A 19,118-nucleotide genomic window follows, 5' to 3' on the forward strand; every position below is an offset into this window, starting at 1 on the left:
TATTTATTTATTTATTTGGAGTTAATTATCTTGAAATACTTTTTTGGAACCCAGAAGGTAGGTTTTGATAATGCTTCTCAGGTTGCCAAATGTACATGTTTAACTCCATCTTATTTTTTATTTCCCTTTTAGATCAATTAGATTCTTAATGTGCAAAAAGAGTTTCATTTGGGCTCTTGAGATTATGTCTTCTCATTGAGAAATGGAAATCCTTTGGAAGTTTTGGAGAAAATTACTCATGTTTTGATAGCTTTTAGCAGAAAAATGATAAAGTAGTGCTATCAAGAGGGATGTTTTTGGGGAGGGGACTTAATACGGAAACTATAAATTCATTCTTGACTTTTCTTTTTTAAATCAGGCTTTCTCCTGTTTCTCAGAGGATTTATCAATTATGCAAAAGTTCGGAAGATGCCAGAAACTTTCTCAAATCTCCCCAGGACCAGAGTTCTCTTTATTTATTAAAGGTATTAAAAAAAACAAAACTTGGGGCGCCTGGTGGCTCAGTCATTAAGGATCTGCCTTTGGCTCAGGTCATGATCCCAGAGTCCTGGGATCAAGCCCTGCATTGGGCTCCCTGCTCAGTAGGGAGCCTGTTTCTCCCTCTCCCACTCCCCCTGCTTGTTTCCCTCTCTCGCTGTATTTCTCTCTGTCAAATAAATAAAAATCTTTTAAAAAATAAAATAAAATGAAAAATCAAAACTTTATTCTAGTCCTAGTATAATCACGTGATACATTGCAGATTGCTATTCAGGTTCAGAGTAGAGTATACCTCCTGTGGTAGGAAATACAGAGAAGGTAAAGAAGCCTTCTTAAGGTCTTTGCCTTTTAGCAGTTTCTAGTTTAGTAAGGGGTGTTTTCATGAAAAGCTGTTGAAAAGGGCAAGTTAGAAAAACTGCCATAGGAGAAAACGTTTTCTCATGTTCTGGCAATACAGAAGACGCAGGAGTCTTAGTGTAGTCATCAGGGAGCTAGGATATTTGGCTGCAACTATGGGGTCCTAGATCTTTGAATCTTGAATCCTGAAGCCACTGCTTACTGTACCAGTTCCGGAGGAAAGATTGGGAAGGAGCCTTTCAGGCCTCATCACTGAGCTTTAATTAGATCCCCTAAACCCCAGAGCTCCAAAGTGAAGAAACCATTGGGTGCTTTAGAAACTCCTTTTGTCGAGGCGCCTGGGTGGCTCATCGGTTAAGCGTCTGCCTTTGGCTCAGGTCATGATCCCAGGGTCCTGGGATCAAGCCCCACATTGGTCTCCCTGCTCCACGGGAAGCCTGCTTCTCCCTCTCCCACTCCCCCTGCTTGTGTTCCCTCTCTCGCTGTCTCTCTCTCTCTCTCTGTCAAATAAATAAAAAGAAACTCCTTTTGTCTAGTTTACTTACAAGCCCACCAAGGCTTCCATCTCTTAGAATTAGTCAGGGAGACTTTCCTGGTGCCCTTCTTCAGGTTCATAACCTGATATTACCACTCTGGTGGTAATGAGGGTCAAACTCAAGGAAAGGAAGGGGAAAGGGCCTTTTCCCCTGCCTCGCTAGAACAGAAGTCTAAGCCCTGATTTTATTCCTAGGTGGTTTTCCCCAGAGCTGGTTTCATCTTATATCACTGGCTACAAAAAGGAAGAGCTCTAGCCTGATGCGGGGTTCAATTCCAGGACACTGGGATCATGACCTGAGCCAAAGGCAGACACTTAACCGACTGAGCCACCTAGGCGCGCCTAAGATTTTATTTTTAAGTAATCTCTACACCCAATGTGGGGCTCAAACTCACAATCCCGAGATCAAGAGTCGCATGCTCTACTGACTGAGCCAGCCAGACACCCCCCAAAGATCAGACAAGGTTTTGTAAAGGGTGTACCAGCTGCGATGAAGGTTAAGTGGTGGGTAGAATTTCTACTAATGAAAATTGGATAGGGTGGGGAAGATTTCAGAATCACCTGAAGCAGAGTGAAGAGTGTAAATAGAGGCAAGGAAGAATGGAGCTTGCTCAAGGGACAGCAATTTGATTGTAGCATAAAGGAGTGTTGAAGGTCAAGGCTGGAAAAGCCAGGTTGAGACAGTGTTTTCAAATATCTAAGTACTAAGTATCTAAGTACTGAGTACTAAGCCCATTTGCAATGGAACTACAGAATTCATAGAGCAGCCCTAAAAATCCAGTGACATGTTGGCTCATTGCAAGGCTTGACCCTTCATGAACATTAATTTGTTCTGTATTTTCTGCTGGGTAGTCAAGAGTTTGTGTAGGTAATCATATGCTAAGAGTGGAGTTCTCAGTTTTGAAGATTCGTGGTGGTATCAGGATGTGTGCTTCTAGGAAAGAAAGTAGCCGCCATATATAATTTGCCAGGTGATGGGGGACAGCATTAAAAGTTTGTAAGCAACAGAATAATATGATGAGAACTTCTCGAATATGACAAAAAATTTTTTTAAGCATGATATAATATTTTTCAGCACTCATTTAAGCACTTTATATGTATAATTAAATATTCTTATGTAAGTAACAGAAGGTTATAATGATAGATGAGCTCAGATACCCACATAGTGGAGTATATTCATAAGGCGTTTCTTATAAAAGTTAAAGCATACAAAGAACTTAGGCTTGTGTTGGTTAAAGTTAAGTTTCTTCAAGGGAGTATGTATTTTATTTGAAAGAAAAGTTTAGTCATCAAGATTACCACACCTGTTGATGTTTTTTTTTTTTTTTTTTTGAGAAGGGGAATGTTTTTATTGCATGTTTAAAAGTGTGTGGCATATCCTGAATTTGAATTAGGACACAGGTGGACATTGATATTGCTGGCCTAGCCCCTAATGCCCATGATGTGTCTTTGTGTCTAGGACATCCTAACTTTAATAAGAGACTTATCCGATGTTCTCTGCAGTTTTATGCAGTTACTGTTGTCATCCTTTTTCTTTCCTCTCCATATCTGATTATAATTGGTAATTATTTCTAAGCCTCAGGTTTAACTCTTACCTACCAGAAATTCAAAAGTTAATTCTTTTGGGTTGCCATGGTTCCCCTTCTTACAAAGGGTACCAAAATCACCTATAGATTTCCCCTAATACATTGGTGCCCCAAAATATCCTGAGGGACAGATTTCTTTCTCTCTCTCTCTTTTTTAATATCTTAAAATTATTTTTAAGTAATCTCTGCAATGTAGGGCTCGAACTTAGAACCCCAAGATCAAGAGTCACATGCTCTACGGACTGAGCCAGCCAGGTGCCCCTTCTTTCTCTTTTTAAAAAATAATAGATTCCCTTATCTAGTCAAGTGGTAGCTTTGAATTTCTGAATGGACTGAGATCACACCTCTGTCTATTCATTCTTCAGTTAGAAGGAAGTTTTGATGTTTACTAGGGGATTGCACACCTTCCTCATCTTGTTTCTTTCTTTTCGTTTTTTTTTTTTTTTTTTTTAAGATTTTATTTATTTATTTGTCAGAGAGAGAGAGAGCACGCGCACAAGAGTGCGCACAAGCAGGGGGAGTGGCAGGCAGAGGGAGAAGCAGTCTCCCCGCTGAGCAGGGAGCCCGATGCGGGACTCGACCCTGGAATCACGACCTGAGCTGAAGGCAGACGTTTAACCGACTGAGCCATCCAGGCATCACTTTGTCATCTTGTTTCTAATACATAACAAATAATAGCCAGGTTGGGAGAAAGCCTGAACTTCTCAGTTTTCCTATACTGTTAGAGACTGTATTGAGGGGCTTTTGTTTATAAAAATTGTTATTTTTTGTTTGGATTTTTAAAAATTCTGAAATGTCTTTATTTGGGGTTATGATTTGAAGTAGGCAGTCCTTAGTACTAATGCTCATGGAGCTGTGGAGGGACATTATAGGCCTGTGATTCTCTGTATTTTGGAGTCAGAAGGCTTATTGTGCTTTAGGAGTTGTCAGAAATTTCGAGCATCCCCAGTGGAGAGCATAGTTTTCTTTCCTTTTCTGTCTGACTTTGGTATTCTAGTTGATTTGAAATAATTTCTGACATGCCCAGAGGATTCAGCGCTCTAAATTAGGGGTTTGGGGACTTAGAGCAGCATTTAGAATTTTAATGACTTCCTTACTAATTGTCAGTATCCCCAGAGTGAATCTGAAAAACCATAATATCCCATGGGACTGATTTTCCTTTGTCCATTGACAGGGGTAAGAACTGTTCATCTAGATCCAAATGTAGAATGTTTCTCTAAGTCAGAGGAAACTTAATTGAGTTTGAAGTTGTGCTAACCAACCATCTTATAAGGAATGAAGATTTTATTTTCTTTTATAGAGACTTCTTACTTCATTTAATGTAGTTGTCACTAGTTAAAAGCTAGCTGTAGGCTTACTTTTTGCCAGAAAGACACAGGTAGGGACTTTTAAAATAGCTTTGCCATAACAGAAAAATAACTTAATTCCCATGCTGTCCTACGATCTGGCATTTTACTGGAAAGAGGTCTGAGAATAGTGACTTTTCTTTTCAGGTGACCCAAAATACAGTACACACAAACCAACCTTGAAATGACCCAAAAGCCCTCTTTCTAATCAGCTAAAGTAGTTGTTACAAAAGCCAAACACTAAAGCTCATGTACTACTATCTTAGGGGCCGCTTTCAGGTTCCCTTTCGGGAGCTCATTTAAGCTTAAAAAGGAAATCGGGTTTCCTATCCCACAGCAAGAAGAGCCAAAAGGAACTGCTAGAGGTGGGCCCGGCAGCATCAGGAAGTGTGTGACTGGGAGGAAACAGAAGAACAAAATGCAAATGCTCCTTCTGTATTGTTTAGAAGAAACGGATCCCTTTTAGAAACCTCTTTATCTGAAATGGTCAAGATGTAAAGTGTTCATACTTTTTCTTATTTACCAGCTAACTGGAAAGTAAATGTACGTGAGTACCACTTCCTCTGATGCTGCCAAGTAATTGAGGGTTTAGCTGCAGCGGCTGGAGCGTGGTGTCCAGCACTACTCCGAAAGTACTTGCACCTAGGAAGCACAGTAGATTTTAAATTCTGTTATTTTAACTACCTGTGAAAGAGGAGGAAAGAAAGTTTTGGGGTGTTTTTTGTTTGTTTTGTTTTTGATAGAGAAAGAGCAAGCGCTTGCACGCTGGGGCTGAGGGGCAAAGGGAGAGGGAGAAGGAAGCTACCCGCTGAACAGGGAGCCTGCTGTGGGGCTTGATCCCAGGAACCTGGGACCATGACCTGAGCCACTCAGGCGCCCTGAGGAAAGAAAGTTTTTTAAGCCCTGACGTTAATGAGATAGGGCCCTTCATAATTAAATGATTCCTCTGACCTGGTGAGCTGTACCTAATAGACACCAGATACTTAAATTTTTCCCCCATATGGTGATAAATGCTTTGATTTTTCCCGTTCTATAATCTTCCCCCTCCTAATACCTCTCAATTTATTAAAGGAAGTTCACCTCAAGTTAGTTTGATTTATTGGACTGTGTTATAAAGTAGCTAGGTAGTAGAAATGTTTTCAGTGGAATTTTTGCTTTAAAAATTCACATAACGTTCAGGAAGACATGGTTGTCTTCCTCTTGAAATTAAATGATCTCTGGGCTCCTGGTTCCTTTTGTTTCTGAAGTGATCTGATCTACAGTTTACTAATGAAGCCTACAGTCCCTAAAACCCTTCTGTCCTCCGTTGTGTGCCTCCATTGTTTTTGTAACAATTTGTGAGTCAAGTCCATCTGAACAGGCCTCCAGGTCTTAGAGAGAAGTGAGCGCCTCTCTAGCAGTCGTTTTCCCCTGGAGTCTGTACAGTGATTGAGATCACCCATTACTCACTTGTCTAGGTGCTCTTAATGGAATTTTAATGTTCGCTGGGTGGCTCTTACTTTGAGGGATCTATTAAAGCTAATTCACCGCCGGGGAAGCAGCATGGTCTAAGGAAAGTGGCCAGATAGTTTTCTGGACTGCATCATATGTTCGTGCAAATTTTAGTGTTTTGCTGAATAGGAACAATTACATCAGTTTTCTTCTGTTCATGGAAACGGCTAAAATTGAAGTTACTTAAGTTTGTAATTAAGTCTAGCCTTCTGGCAGAAACCTCCATCTGACATCGGTCTGCCAATACTCTTTTTGCTTCTTGGTTTTTCAAGTTCCTTGTGTTTGCATGTCTTTGTCCCTGCACATCCTGAGGTCTCTCAATCTAAACAAAAGTTGCTCTTGTGTCAGTGGTACTGGTTTCCTTGAATACCTACTGAATTTGGGATTTGGTAGAATATTAACAGTTTAAGAAAGCATATGTTGATTTCCTCTTTTGTTGTAGCTCCTCTGCGTTTTGTCAGCCTTTTAAAGATTGATGCAGTTGTCTAATCAGAAAAGTTAGAAGAGGTTTGCTTGGAGCTTTTACAGGAATTTGGAAAGGCAGAAAAGTAAGCTCAGGGCCTGCGTAGTAGCCCATCCACCTACATAGTAGTAGGTGCAGGGTACCACAAGGTAGTTTCTCAAATATTTATTAAGTAGTATGTATCTCCTTAGTGGTTTTCTTTAGCATGAATATCAGAAGTTCCTTATACTTTTCCCCATTATTTCCATGAACACCAAAACAATTATACCAATACAGAAATGCCTCAAAGTATTGGAGTGAAAACTGGACTTTACAATATATGGACATTATAACTTTTTTTCTGAGATACATGTCCCAAAATACAGACTTTTCCCCTAGTTGATTAAAAAGAAGTATTGGGGGCGCCTGGGTGGCTCAGTTGGTTAAGCGACTGCCTTCAGCTCAGGTCGATCCTGGAGTCCCGGGATTGAGTCCCACGTTGGGCTCCCTGCTCGGTGGGGAGTCTGCCTCTCTCTCTGACCCTCCCCCCTCTCATGCTCTCTATCTCATTCTCTCTCAAATAAATAAATAAAATCTTTAAAAAAAAAAAAAAAGTATTGGGGCACCCGGGTGGCTCATCGGTTAAGTGTCTGCCTTTGGCTCAGATCATGATCCCAGCATTCTGGGATCGAGCCCCACATCAGGCTCCCTGCTCAGCGGGGAGTCTGCTTCTCCCTTTCCCTCTGAGCTCTCCCTGCTTATTCTCTCACTCAAATAAATAAAATCTTTAAAAAAAAAGAAGAAGTTTTATGTGTGGGCACCTCGGTGGCTCAGTCGGTTAGGGGTCTGCCATCTGCTTGGGTTGTGATCCCAGGGTCCTGGGATTGAGTCCCGCATCTGGCTTCCTGTTTAGTGAGGAGCCTGCTTCTCCCTCTCCCTCTGCCCTGTCCCCCCATACCACTCATCTCCCCTCCCCCGTCTCAAATAAGTAAAATCTTTAAAAAAAAAAAAAAAATCTGTGATACCTATGAGTTTACAGTTGTCTTTTAACTTTGCCATGTTCTGAGTACAGCATGACATCATTGGCATCCTTATTGGAAATCATCTTTGTGTGAAATCTGACAGAATTGGCAGGGTAAACAGTAGCTTCGGGTGTATCAGGAAAATTACTTGTGCACTTGGATTCTACTGTGTCATAGCCCCCAAGTTACAGTCATTGCTGTGAAGGTTAAGTGTAGAGTAAAGGAAGTGGTATTTGCATTTCATTCTTTTGTGAGGAAGTTTGGAGAGAGAGACTCCTGGCCTCATGGGTTTTAGAGAAAGCATTCAAGTTCTTCCTAGTTCTAGAGTCCTTGGTAACTTTAAGAACTGAAATTTTGATGTTTATTGAATAGTATGATGTCAGTGTATAGTAATCTTAAAGCTATGTTAAAATGTACTTGTGTCTCCAAACATCCTGCTTTCTTTTGTGACTACATCCTTCTCTTGGCCAAAATAACAAGCTAACTAGAGTTTCAATATTCAATATCCTTCTCTGGCAGATGTTTTCTGGCAAAGGCCTTCCTGCGTTTATGAATTCTCTCTGAAGAAGCAAGAGAACACCTGCAGGAAGTGAATCAAGATGCAGAACACAGAGGAATAATCACCTGCTTTAAAAAAATAAAAGTACTGTTGAAAAAGATCATTTCTCTTTATTTGTTCCTAGGTGTAAAATTTTAATAGTTAACGCAAAATTCTGTAGTCATTGAATCATTAGTGGTTAATGTTTGAAAAAGCTCTCGCAATCAAGTATGTGATGTATTAATAATGCCTTATCTATTGTTTGTAGTCATTTTAAATAGCATGAGCCTTGTCCCTGTAGTCAGTAGGGGGCAGTCTTGCTTTATTCATCCTCCATCTCAAAATGAACTTGGAATTAAGTATTTTAGTGTAAGATATGTATAATGCTGGCCATTTTAAAGGGGTTTTCTCAAAAGTTAAAACTTTTGTTTTGACTGCATTTCTGCACATAATTCATACTTGCTGTTAAAATTAACCTGGAAATTTATTCAGTTGTACTGTGAACACCTGGAAGCAAAATCATAGTGCAAAATACATTTAAGGTGTGGTCAAGAATTTGTTCTTAATTGGTAAATAATAAGCATTAATTTTTTATAGTCTGTATTCTAAATTTTGCAGTACCTTATTGTTCTGTGTTATGAATCTAAAAAATTGTAAAGGCGTTGTCACTGTATAAAATAAAAAGGACAAGGGCAAATGCAGCTTAATTACTAAAATGCAGTTCTTGACATTTTCTGTGTGATTAGAGTCCCTACCCCCCTTTTTCCCCCTTTTTTGGGGGGGGGGGCTGGTCTCCTGATGATTAGGCCAAGGGCTGGAGTAGGGAGGGGAATAGGTACTTAGGAGCAAAGAAAGAATTAGTTTGGAACTTTTGAGATGATCCCTAACATACTGTAGTACTACTTGCTTTTACTATGTGTTAGCAGAAACCGATGAGTTATAAACGTAGAATAATGTGCTTTCTGCCAAGTGGTAATTCACCTTGGTTTGCTATGTTAAAACTGTAAATACAACAGAACATTAATAAACGTCTCTTGTGTAGCAACTTTTGCTGTAGATTAGTGTTTAATTTCTTGGTTTGCATTTGTTCATTGCCAAGGCAATTTTTTCTAATCTTTATTCATACAGATTCATGCAGAATTACTCACTAAATAAAAAAAAATTGGTTTGGGGCCAATTTTTTCTTTCTTTTTTTTTTTTCTTCTTCAGCACAGGAAGTTCCCTTCTCTTATACTCAATATGTTCCTGAAGATGTATGTGAAAATTAGTTCTGCAAAACATAATGGACTAAATGGGGAGGAGTTGTAGAGATCTTAAATTATTCCAGAATTCCTAATCATGCTTCATTTTTCAGACATAATCTTAGATAATTTATTTCCAGTATTTTCTGCATGTTCCTTGCCTTTGCTCTTTTTCTCATTCAAACACAATCCCCTGGTTTAAGTCTTTTGAGCACCCTTTGAGGTGAAAGATTACTCATTCCTCCTGATTTCTCTTCTTGTCCCAGTTGTGTTAAAGACCAGTGGTTCCTATAATGTCAGTCGTTTGATTTTTTTTTCTTACCTTCTCCACTTAAATAAAATATAAAGCAGCAAGATGGTCAAATAACTACACAAACCAGCACCAGTGAGGTATGATCGCTGCAAATGTTACTTATCTGTTGCATGTAAGTATCTGGAATCAGCTTAGGAAGTCTCTTTAGGGGTGTCAGTATGTAGTGCACAGAAGTATATAGGTTGTTTGAAAGCCAAATAGGAAAATTGAGGGCCTCCTGGATGGATGTTTGAATGATCATTCTAACTTACTTATTATAACTAATAGTATATGTTCTTGTTCATATTTCAAGTTATATTTTGCAGTTAGGTAAGCAGGGGGTTTTAATGAAAGTGTCTGAAGACTTACATTTTGAATTAGATTATGCCAACAATAGAGTTTGGAAAATTTTATAGCCTATTCTGTTCTAAAGTTTCAGAATGAATATATCTCTAACAATCTGAATAAATTTGGGCAGTGCAACAGCGAGAACTATTTAAACTATCTTACAGGACAAAATATAAGGGCCCTAGATCACATAAACTGAAACATTTTAAACTCACTTTGGATTTATTACTTAGGTCCTTGTGCCTTATTTGGTTTGGTATATTCAGAAACTGAAATATTTGGAATTCCTATTTCTACATATTTGGTGGTCCTTAAGACTTTCTCACATGTAACCCTACAGTGTGACATGCTTTCAAAATACTCAGAAGGGTGATTTCTCTTTTTTCTTTTAAATGTTCTACATATGAAAGTCTTTTCAGACATGTAAAGTTGATACCATTTGTTAACTGTTAGGATGGAGATATTTATACTGTACTGTTACTTTTCATTTTTGTCTCTTATTCTTTTCTGTTTCCCTTTGGTAGATTCATAATTAAGAATAATAGTTTATTTGAAAGGGTATGTTGAGGAACCACTGTTACTCGCCTGAAGTTAAACTGGCCTTGATCCTGAGCTAAGGGACAACTAGGGCTTATCCATGACCAGAGGTCCCTCACACCTCTTGCCTGTTCATTTGGAATTATACAAACTATGTTTAAAGGATTCTGTGTAGCAGTTTCTTTTTTCAGAAAATTAGATTGTGTGGGAATAAAAGGTTATTAAAATTTACTTGTTAAAAAATTGTAAGAGTGAATATCTTTACTAATGGGATCAATTTTGTTTAGGGTTTTAAAGCAACAAGATTTTTAATGAAGTAAATGTAAGTTACCTGACTTGGGCTGTGGCCCACCATGAGTCATTGGCAGCACATAGGAAATGTCTTTTGACCTTCACTATTTTCTTAAACTAGAAGGTATCCCACAGCTATAAATGGTTTAAAGGAAGATATAATTACTGAAAGGGAGTTCCAGGGCCAATAAAAGTGATAATTCAGTTGAAGTAGCTGCTGAGGTGGCAAGATTCTGAAGTCAGAATCAACAAAAACGGAGTGTTCTTTAGTTTTGAATCCAACCCTACCACCTCTTCTGTGTCCAACCTTGAAGGTTAACATGGTAGAAACCAGAGAAGCACTTGGCCCTGATTCCATTAAATACCGATAATCGAATTTTAACTTCAAACATGCCAAGGCTAGACACAGACCTATGCATTTATGTAAAGTATGCGGGAGTGTTTTGTGAACAAGGAGCTGGGGCCCTTGTGCCCTACGTTGAATCTGGTTCTTGGTGAAATCTCAGTGATGAACACAGGTAAGTTGTGTGTAACATGTAGTTTAATAATTTTCAGAATCGCTGTTTTTCAGCTATTTAGATTTTCACCTTTTTAGGCTTTAAGAGATGATGAGAGGTGTAACAAAATGCAAAGAAGCTTCTGTAAATAGTTTGTGCATTTTTAAAATTTTGTGCATTTTTAATGCCAATACTATTTGTAGTCTGTATGGTATTTAAAGTGGATTGAGTGTGTTTGCTAAACCAATACTGACGTGCTCTTGGTTTAACTCTTCCTTTTGCATATAGCTATGTACCTTTGCATATGTGTATGGTTGTAGTCATTTAGAGCACCCACAGAGTGAAAAAGTGCTTTTGGCAGATAGCCTCTTAATAAAAAACAGGTTTTGGTGGGCTGTGCTACTAAAGTGGAGAACAACTCCCAGAAATACACCAGGAACTCCCAAAAGGGAGAGCAGGTTTGAGAGTAAAAGGTTTCCAGAAGGAAACTGATTGTGTATCCTCTTTATTCTAAAAAGAGGCTATCTGATAACCCAGTTCATTGTCTCACCTACAACTTGGTAGCCTATAGAAAGACCTGCTCTTATGGGAAATCTGTGAATTGAGAGCTGTCCTCCTGAGGATAGTTTCCCTAGCTATAAATTTGAAATACCATCTAATGCATGGCATTTTAATCCCCTCAGACCCTCCAGTTATTCTCAGAATTTGAAACTCTTAAAATGTATTACAAGTTTTTGTTTAATACCTGTTCCTACCAAAAAGCATTGTTTGCTGATTTTTGAGAGTTTTAACTCTTACGTTCAATTGGTGAATTAGATATAAACTTAAATGCAAATCTATTAAATCACTATAGAATATATGAAACATAGAGAATTCTCTTGGATTTTGCAGGATTTCATCCAGGTCAGAAACTGAGATGCAGTTGTATAAAATAGACCTCTCCCAATCCTGCTTTGTATGTTGTCCATCGTGCTCTAAAAGTGATTCATTTTTACTATTTATATGGGAAATGAAATGTTTCACAAACTTGTCCCCATCCATATGTGATTGTGGGTTTACAGACAACAAAAGTGAGAAAAATGGTCCTTTAAGTCTTAGAAAGATGCGTGCTAGGCTCTGAGAAGACAGTATTCATTGTTATTCATTGGGACGTTCAAGAGTGGTATTGGTATATGCAGCCTGGGAAGCAAGAAAATGGGTCAAAAACCTAAAAGGAATCTCAAATAGAAAAGGTGATTTCCTGACGCTTTGTATCAGCTAAACGATCCAGCTAGGGAAGTGCTGCCTTCTGGCCATGAAACAGCCTGACTCTTCTGAAATTTATCCAGAGCTGCAGTGATTTTCCACCTTGCAGTCAGGGTTTGCATTCATGTCCCCTACTGAGAGCTGCTTTCCCCCATTTAAGCCAGTTACTTCCTGAGCCAAGTGGAGGATTGGAACAACCTATTATCATAACTTGGCTAGAGTTAACGCTTGGTGAAACATCCTTCTTTTCTTTTGCACAACAGTCAGAAATGCCTAAAATGTCCCCTTATGTGAGGTTTTAGAAAGAATTGTGCCATCTGCTTCCTGATTTCACATCTTTATTTTGATGGGACATCTCATAGACCGTGTTTGGCAGTCGCTGGGTTTAGATGTCATTCTGGTCATTTGGGCATGTTCATTTCTTGAGTATCAACCTTAAGGATTTTTATATCGATTTATTTCTAGTTCATATTTTAACTGGATTTGCAGATAATAAATTGGTAAGGGAGCCACTTGGTTTGTTAGATCAATATTTTTACGAACCCTTTTATTGCTAGCATCATTTGGTACTATGTAGTTTTTTTTTTTTATTCTTAATGTTAATTCCCATACATTACATCATTAGTTTTAGATGAAGTGTTTCATGATTCATTGTTTGTGCATAACACCCAGTGCTCTATGCAGAATGTGCCCTCCTCAATACCCACCACCAGGCTAACCCATCCTCCCACCCCCCTCCTCTCTAGAACCCTCAGTTTTTCAGAGTCCATCGTCTCTCATGGTTCATTTGGTACTATGTAGTTTTTAAAAAGTGGAGACTGGTGGCCTAAAGAAGCAAAATTAGTCCATGTATTTCTAGGTTTGACTCAGTGACTCTCAAATTCTGGGTCTGTGTGTCCATCATGTATATAAGAAAAACGTTTTGGGGGGATTGTTACATATGTTATATATGTTTTCCCTGAGACTACATTTGTGAAATGGGGTTTAATCTGTGTGTAGTTCTCCCACCTGTATTCGGCCTTAAGCCCTTCTGTGATTTAGCAGTTCACTAGATTTAGTATTGAAACAAAACCTTGTTTTTCTAGGTTGTTTCTAGGCTCAGTTGGTTAAGTGTCTGCCTTTGGCTCAGGTCAGGAACCCAGGATCCCCGGGTCCTGGGATCGAGCCCCGCGTCAGGCTCCCTGCTCAGCGGGGAGCCTGCTTTTCCCTGCCTCCCCCCGCCCCCAACTCGTGCTCGAACAAAAAAAAAAAAAATGTTTTTCTGACATCCGTCCTGTAGAATTATAGTCAGATTTGGTTTCTGTAGCAGTTCCACAGAGCTTCTAAATAAGGATAATAATGTAAGAACTCATCTCAAGTCTTGACTTTCCACAGAAGGTTGGATAGAAGAAATTTGTAGAGTTGTATACCTACACCTAAAATTAGGAGGTAATTTTTTTTCATTAGAATATTTTCAGGGCATTGTTTGCTGGGTAAAATTAATTATTTTGTCTTCAAAATAGGTCTGTAGGTCTTCTCAAAGGTCATGACTACAATACTTCCTCTTTATAGCAGGACTATGGAAAGGAGTGTGTTTGCAGAGCAACAGGGAAAGGCCATAGGGAAATTAATTTCTAAATATTTGGCTAAGAATGATTGTGGACTCTTCCTTGGAGGTCTTTAAAAATAGAGTGGATCCTCATCTGTTTGAAATGGTTTAAGGATAAAGGAAAAGGAATGGATTAGCAGGCTCCTTAAAATCCCCAGAAACTCTAGAGGTTTGTATGTGGCCCACATCCTGACAGATTTGGAACAGTAAGTTCGACAGATGTCATGTCTGCCGTTCCCAGGCGGTGCTCGTTTCAATGTGGTGACCTTATGAGAGCACTGTCCTAAATAGTCTGCAAGAGGGGAAGGAGTGTGTCCAGACTTCTGGTAAACCTAACTAGGGAGGCTTATTACCTACAACTACATTTGTTTTAAGATCCAATGACCAAAAAAGTTACACTTCGCTCAGAGTTCCAAAATGAGAAAACAAAAAAGCACCCTCTAGTTTCTGAAGCCATTTTCAAACCTTTGTATATTCTGAAGGAATTTTGTTTAGGTGGCATTAGCTAATGTTACCTTTCCGAATCCTTCCCCTAAGGGACCATGGGAGGAAGAAAGAAAGCAGATTAGGTGGGTAAGGAGGGCCCTAGAGGAAATGAAGTCTGATTTGTTAAGAAAGGACTGATGGAAGAGGGTAGCAAATCGGTTCCTTTTGTTCTTTGGTCCTGCTTTAATCCTTTAGACTCACAGGATAAAATTGCTAGCTAATTGCTAGGAGCTCCCCATAAAAGAGGATTGGCCTAAATTGAAGAATAAACTTAAAAGAGTGACTAAGGATTTTTTTTTTTTAATTCCTCCTTTATTCAGGTCACTTTTCTTTACATATGATTATGTCTCCAAGAAGTGGTTGGATACCCTCTTGAGAGGTCTTTTTACAAAAAAGAAAGACAAATGTCCCTGAAATTCCAAAGACTCTTTCCCCCCACTGTAGCCTTTTTTTTTTTAAGAGTGTGATGAACTAAATTCACTAGACTGTAGTTTACATTAAAAAGAAAAACAAAAAGCCAAAAAGACTAATGTGTTTTGTAGTAGCATTTTTGTACAAGTGACTCATTGGTAGAAATATATTGACCATTTTAAAGTGCAGTCTGATCTTACAGGGGGAGACATAATTTAAATGTCAAGAGTTTTTTTTTTTAAAGATTTTATTTCTTTATTGGAGAGCGAGCGAGAGAGAAACAGCATGAGAGAGGAGAGGGTCAGAGGGAGAAGCAGGCTCCCCGCTGAGCCGGGAGCCTGATGTGGGACTCGATCCCAGGACCCTGGGATCATGACCTGAGCTGAAGGCAGTCGCTTAACCAACTGAGCCACCCAGGCACCCTAAATGTCAAGAGATTTTTAACCTGAGTACAGACACTGTACTTAGTTTAGGACAGATTATTGTGTTTGTATCTCGGTGCCAATCTCAATCATTACCTAATTAGGTGCTTTTTTTCAAATAATACCTGATCCATCCAAAACCAGTATACTAAAAGTTGTCATTAAAACATATCAAGTTTTAATAGCAAGCCATGGATACTTTTACTGCCTTTTATTTATTGCCAGGTGTATTTTATTAGAAGGAAAGGTAACTAAGTATGTTCTGCAGAAAATACGTAGTGTAAGTCAGTCCCAGTAGCAGTTATTATTTTTTAACTAGATGGTGAAGCATTTACACACTTAGTTTATTAGTGACATTCCCATAAAATTTTTAGGAACACAAGGCCAAATAGAGGTCATAAGTTTCTCTAAGCTGGCCCTCCAGAGCACTGCTTTGGGTGATATGAGACAGCTGAAGAGAAGCCAAGACACCCTCCGTGCATCTTCACTTTCTAAGCGGCAATGGCTTCACCTCTGTCTATGGTGTTCTCGCCCCTCCGAGAGAATGATGCATGAAATTCAGTCCCCTGGGTCTGAGGTGATAAAGCTGTACTTTTGAAAGAAAAGTTCTACTTTTATAAAGTAAATACTTGCGCCTTGGCTTTTTCGTTGTAAACCACTTTATTGAGATATGATTGACATACAAAAAGCTGTACATATTTAATGTATACAACTTGAGTTTGGAGAGAAGTCATTCAGACGCCATAAACATCCGTTACTTCCAAAAGTTTCTTCCGGCCCTGCTATTATTATAATCTATAATCTATATTTAAATATATCCAGCACCTCCCAAAATTTCTTTTTGCCCTCTTTATCATCATCATCTTTTTGTTTTGGGGGGGTTTTTTTTTTCTTCCCTTTTTTTGGTGATAACACTTAACATAAGATCTACCTTCTTAGCAAAATTTTAAGTGCACAATACAGTGTTGTTGACTCCGGGCCCTATGCTGTATAGTAGACTGCTAGGACTTAGTCATCTTGCATAGCTGTACTGTTCCAGTTTCTCAGATATAGATGTTTTAGACCTTCATTGGCTAAAAAGTTACTAGCTGATTATGATATGTATGACCTTGTACCGGCTGTCACGCATGCAGGCTTTGTAGAAGAGAGCCCCTGGCTGCGGGGAGCTTCTGGTCGAGGGTGAGGGCTGGGTGGGATATAAGACAGTGCTTTCCTGTCCAGGAATCTCAATACATCATCATTTTCTCTGGCTTACTTGCATAGTGGTGGAAGAAGTTTTTTTACACTTTCCAAGTTACATTTACCTGCCTCTAATTTTATTTTTACCAGAAGGGCACTAAAGATCTTTGTAAAACCAAATACCCTCCAAGGAAAGAGAGATTGCTGCCACCTGGGGAAGTCCCTGCTGCCCAAAGAGCCAACAAGGATGGGGTGGGGGGTGCATTTCAGGGACCTGGTAAACCAGCTGCAAAGGGAGGTGCAGGCCCAAATCCACTGGGCCAGGGCTTGAACCCTCACTCCCCACTTCCTAGCTGTGCAATCTAGGTCATTCAGTTGCCCTAGCCAAACTTTGTTTTCCTAACCTGCGTTCCAGAATATTTTCTCACGGAGCTGTTTTTAATTTTAAATGGGATAATGTAGGTAAAGTGCCTGGCAGCTCTGCAACCAGCTACAGCACTGGATCCAAGGGCAGGACACAAAAAACCCAAACCTATAATTCAAACCAAGGGCATTCATTCCCTTCTCAGGACCACGTGGCTTCCCTAAGTTCTGCCTTTCCTCACTCTTTCTTTCCTCAAGGCTGTCATTAGACCATCCCTGATAAATCAGACCACTCTTTTCCTTCCTAAATTCCTGCTGCCCAGATGAGAATATGGCTTACCCTTGCTTTTCTGGTAATATCATCATGTGTTTATGTAGGACGTTCTATTTGTATACATGTTCATTTGATCCTCACAGATTACCATAAAAGGGATTATTGAGCCTTCTTTGCCACCAAGCAACCAAAACTTCCCTCCCCCTGGCAAATAATCTTTCAACACTCAGTCACATCAAAACACTCTATAAATCCAATAAACTCTGATTCTCGTTTCCTTTCCTGAGTTCTACAGGCTGAGATTCTGGCCTCCTTTTTTCTTGGGCCATTTGTATTATATTTCAAGATTTCCCATACACTATCTTTGTGTGGATTTAGGTCTTCAAAGCGTCCTTTGAACTTCTTATCCTTCTCCTTGTTTCTTTCTGCACTTGCCTTAAATTCTTCGCTACTTTCCCCACTCTTCACATATCCTCTGTGCCTGCCTCCCTGCACCTCCCCCTACAAGCTTTCCAGTACTTCCTCGATGACTCTACTTCTTTTGGCCTTTTCCGGTCCTAAATTCCTACATATCTCTTTTCTACGACCATAGTTAGGGCCATTTTCTCTGTAGCCGCCTTCTGCCTCCTTTTCTCTGCCTCACCCGGGCCACGCCAACCCTAGTTACTTTCTGCCTTCCTTGGCCATTGACCTCTACCCCACCTAACCAGAAAGTCACGGGTTTTGATTTACTTCCTGAATGCCCGTGAGTAGTAGAGGTACGACCTGTCTGTCTTTTCCTCTTATTTGGGATTTGGGGAGTTTCTTATCAAAATCTTATCAATAAGATTTTGTTTACAAAATATTGTCTAGGTGAAAGAAAAGGTTGGAAAACCACTGCCCTGGGTGAGCGCCCCAACTCATCCCTCACTTTGCCTGACGCTGTTGGACCATCGTACTGTTTTTTCTCCCTTGATCTTACAGGGGTTTCAAAAAATACCCTGATTTTGCAAAAAATAGTCAACAAATCTGAAAGTCACCTCTACTCCACTACCCCCCTCCCCAATCAACTGTTTTTTCTTTTTCAGTCTTGTTTTTATATATTTATCAGTTTGACATTTTGGGTAGTCCTAGCCTGGTACAGTCCAGTGGAATGAGGTCGCTTATTAAGCCATTCTGCATATGTCACACGTTAAATTTTTGCTGTCCTGGAGATGCTCTTGCCTTTTCCTGCTTTTCACCTAGTTCTAATGAATCTGACATGGCGGTGTTTTTTAAGCCAACTTCTTTTTTTTTTTTAAAGATTTTATTTATTTATTTGAGACAGAATGAGAGAGAGAGAGCACATGAGAGGGTGGAGGGTCAGAGGCAGAAGCAGGCTCCCTGCCGAGCAGGGAACCCGATGCGGGACTCGATCCAGGGACTCCAGGATCATGACCTGAGCCGAAAGCAGTCGCCTAACCAACTGAGCCACCCAGGCGCCCTAAGCCAACTTCTAATACCTCTTTCCACTGTTCTTTTGCTAAGGAGAATAACTAGGCTTTTGCAACAATTACAATAAAGGCTTCCTATAAGCTTATGGTCTTTCATTGATGGGATGTCTAAAAGAGATCCAGTTCTCTACACATCTGAAAATCACATCAAATCAAATTCTTAGTCTCCAGGGATTAAACTTAGAGTAAATATGTATATTATTGTTGTGCTGCAGGTGCCTATCATAGATAGACAGTAACAGTTCCCATGTATTGAGCATTTACCATGTGCCAAGTAAGCTGCTTCATTCTTTATGCACATTACCTCATTTAATTGCCATCCTAAACCTTTGAGGTAGGTAGTACTATTATCCTTATTTTATTTTATTTCACTTTTTATTTTTTATTTTTTTAAAGATTTTATTTATTTTTTAGAGAGCGAGCAAGAGAGAAACAGCATGAGAGGGGAGAGGGTCAGAGGGAGAAGCAGGCTCCCCGCTGAGCCAGGAGCCCGATGTGGGACTCGATCCCAGGACCCCGGGATCATGACCTGGGCCGAAAGCAGATGCTTAACCATCTGAGCCACCCAGGCGCCCCATCCTTATTTTATACTTTAAAGAAAGGGAGGCTCTTACGTGGGGAGGCCGAGACTAATCTGCTTTGTGCTGTCAGAGCATGAACTCCAAATAGTGATGTAAC

At 39.6% G+C, this 19,118-nt stretch overlaps 1 protein-coding gene across 1 annotated transcript in view; it reads left to right on the forward strand.

The window, feature by feature from the left end:
- Window positions 1-8,839, forward strand: part of NDFIP1 (Nedd4 family interacting protein 1) — a 52,018-nt gene extending 43,179 nt beyond the window's left edge. Inside the window, exons 7-8 of the mRNA XM_035014355.1 lie at window positions 359-464; window positions 7,776-8,839. Coding sequence (XP_034870246.1) covers window positions 359-462 — 104 coding nt within the window. The 3' untranslated portion in view covers window positions 463-464; window positions 7,776-8,839. The remainder of the gene's footprint in view (window positions 1-358; window positions 465-7,775) is intronic.
- Window positions 8,840-19,118: the final 10,279 nt, after the last annotated feature.

The sequence above is a fragment of the Mirounga leonina genome, unplaced genomic scaffold (genome assembly GCF_011800145.1).
Source record: "Mirounga leonina isolate KUSES-001 unplaced genomic scaffold, KU_Mleo_1.0 Mir_168, whole genome shotgun sequence".
Classification (NCBI taxonomy): domain Eukaryota; kingdom Metazoa; phylum Chordata; class Mammalia; order Carnivora; family Phocidae; genus Mirounga; species Mirounga leonina.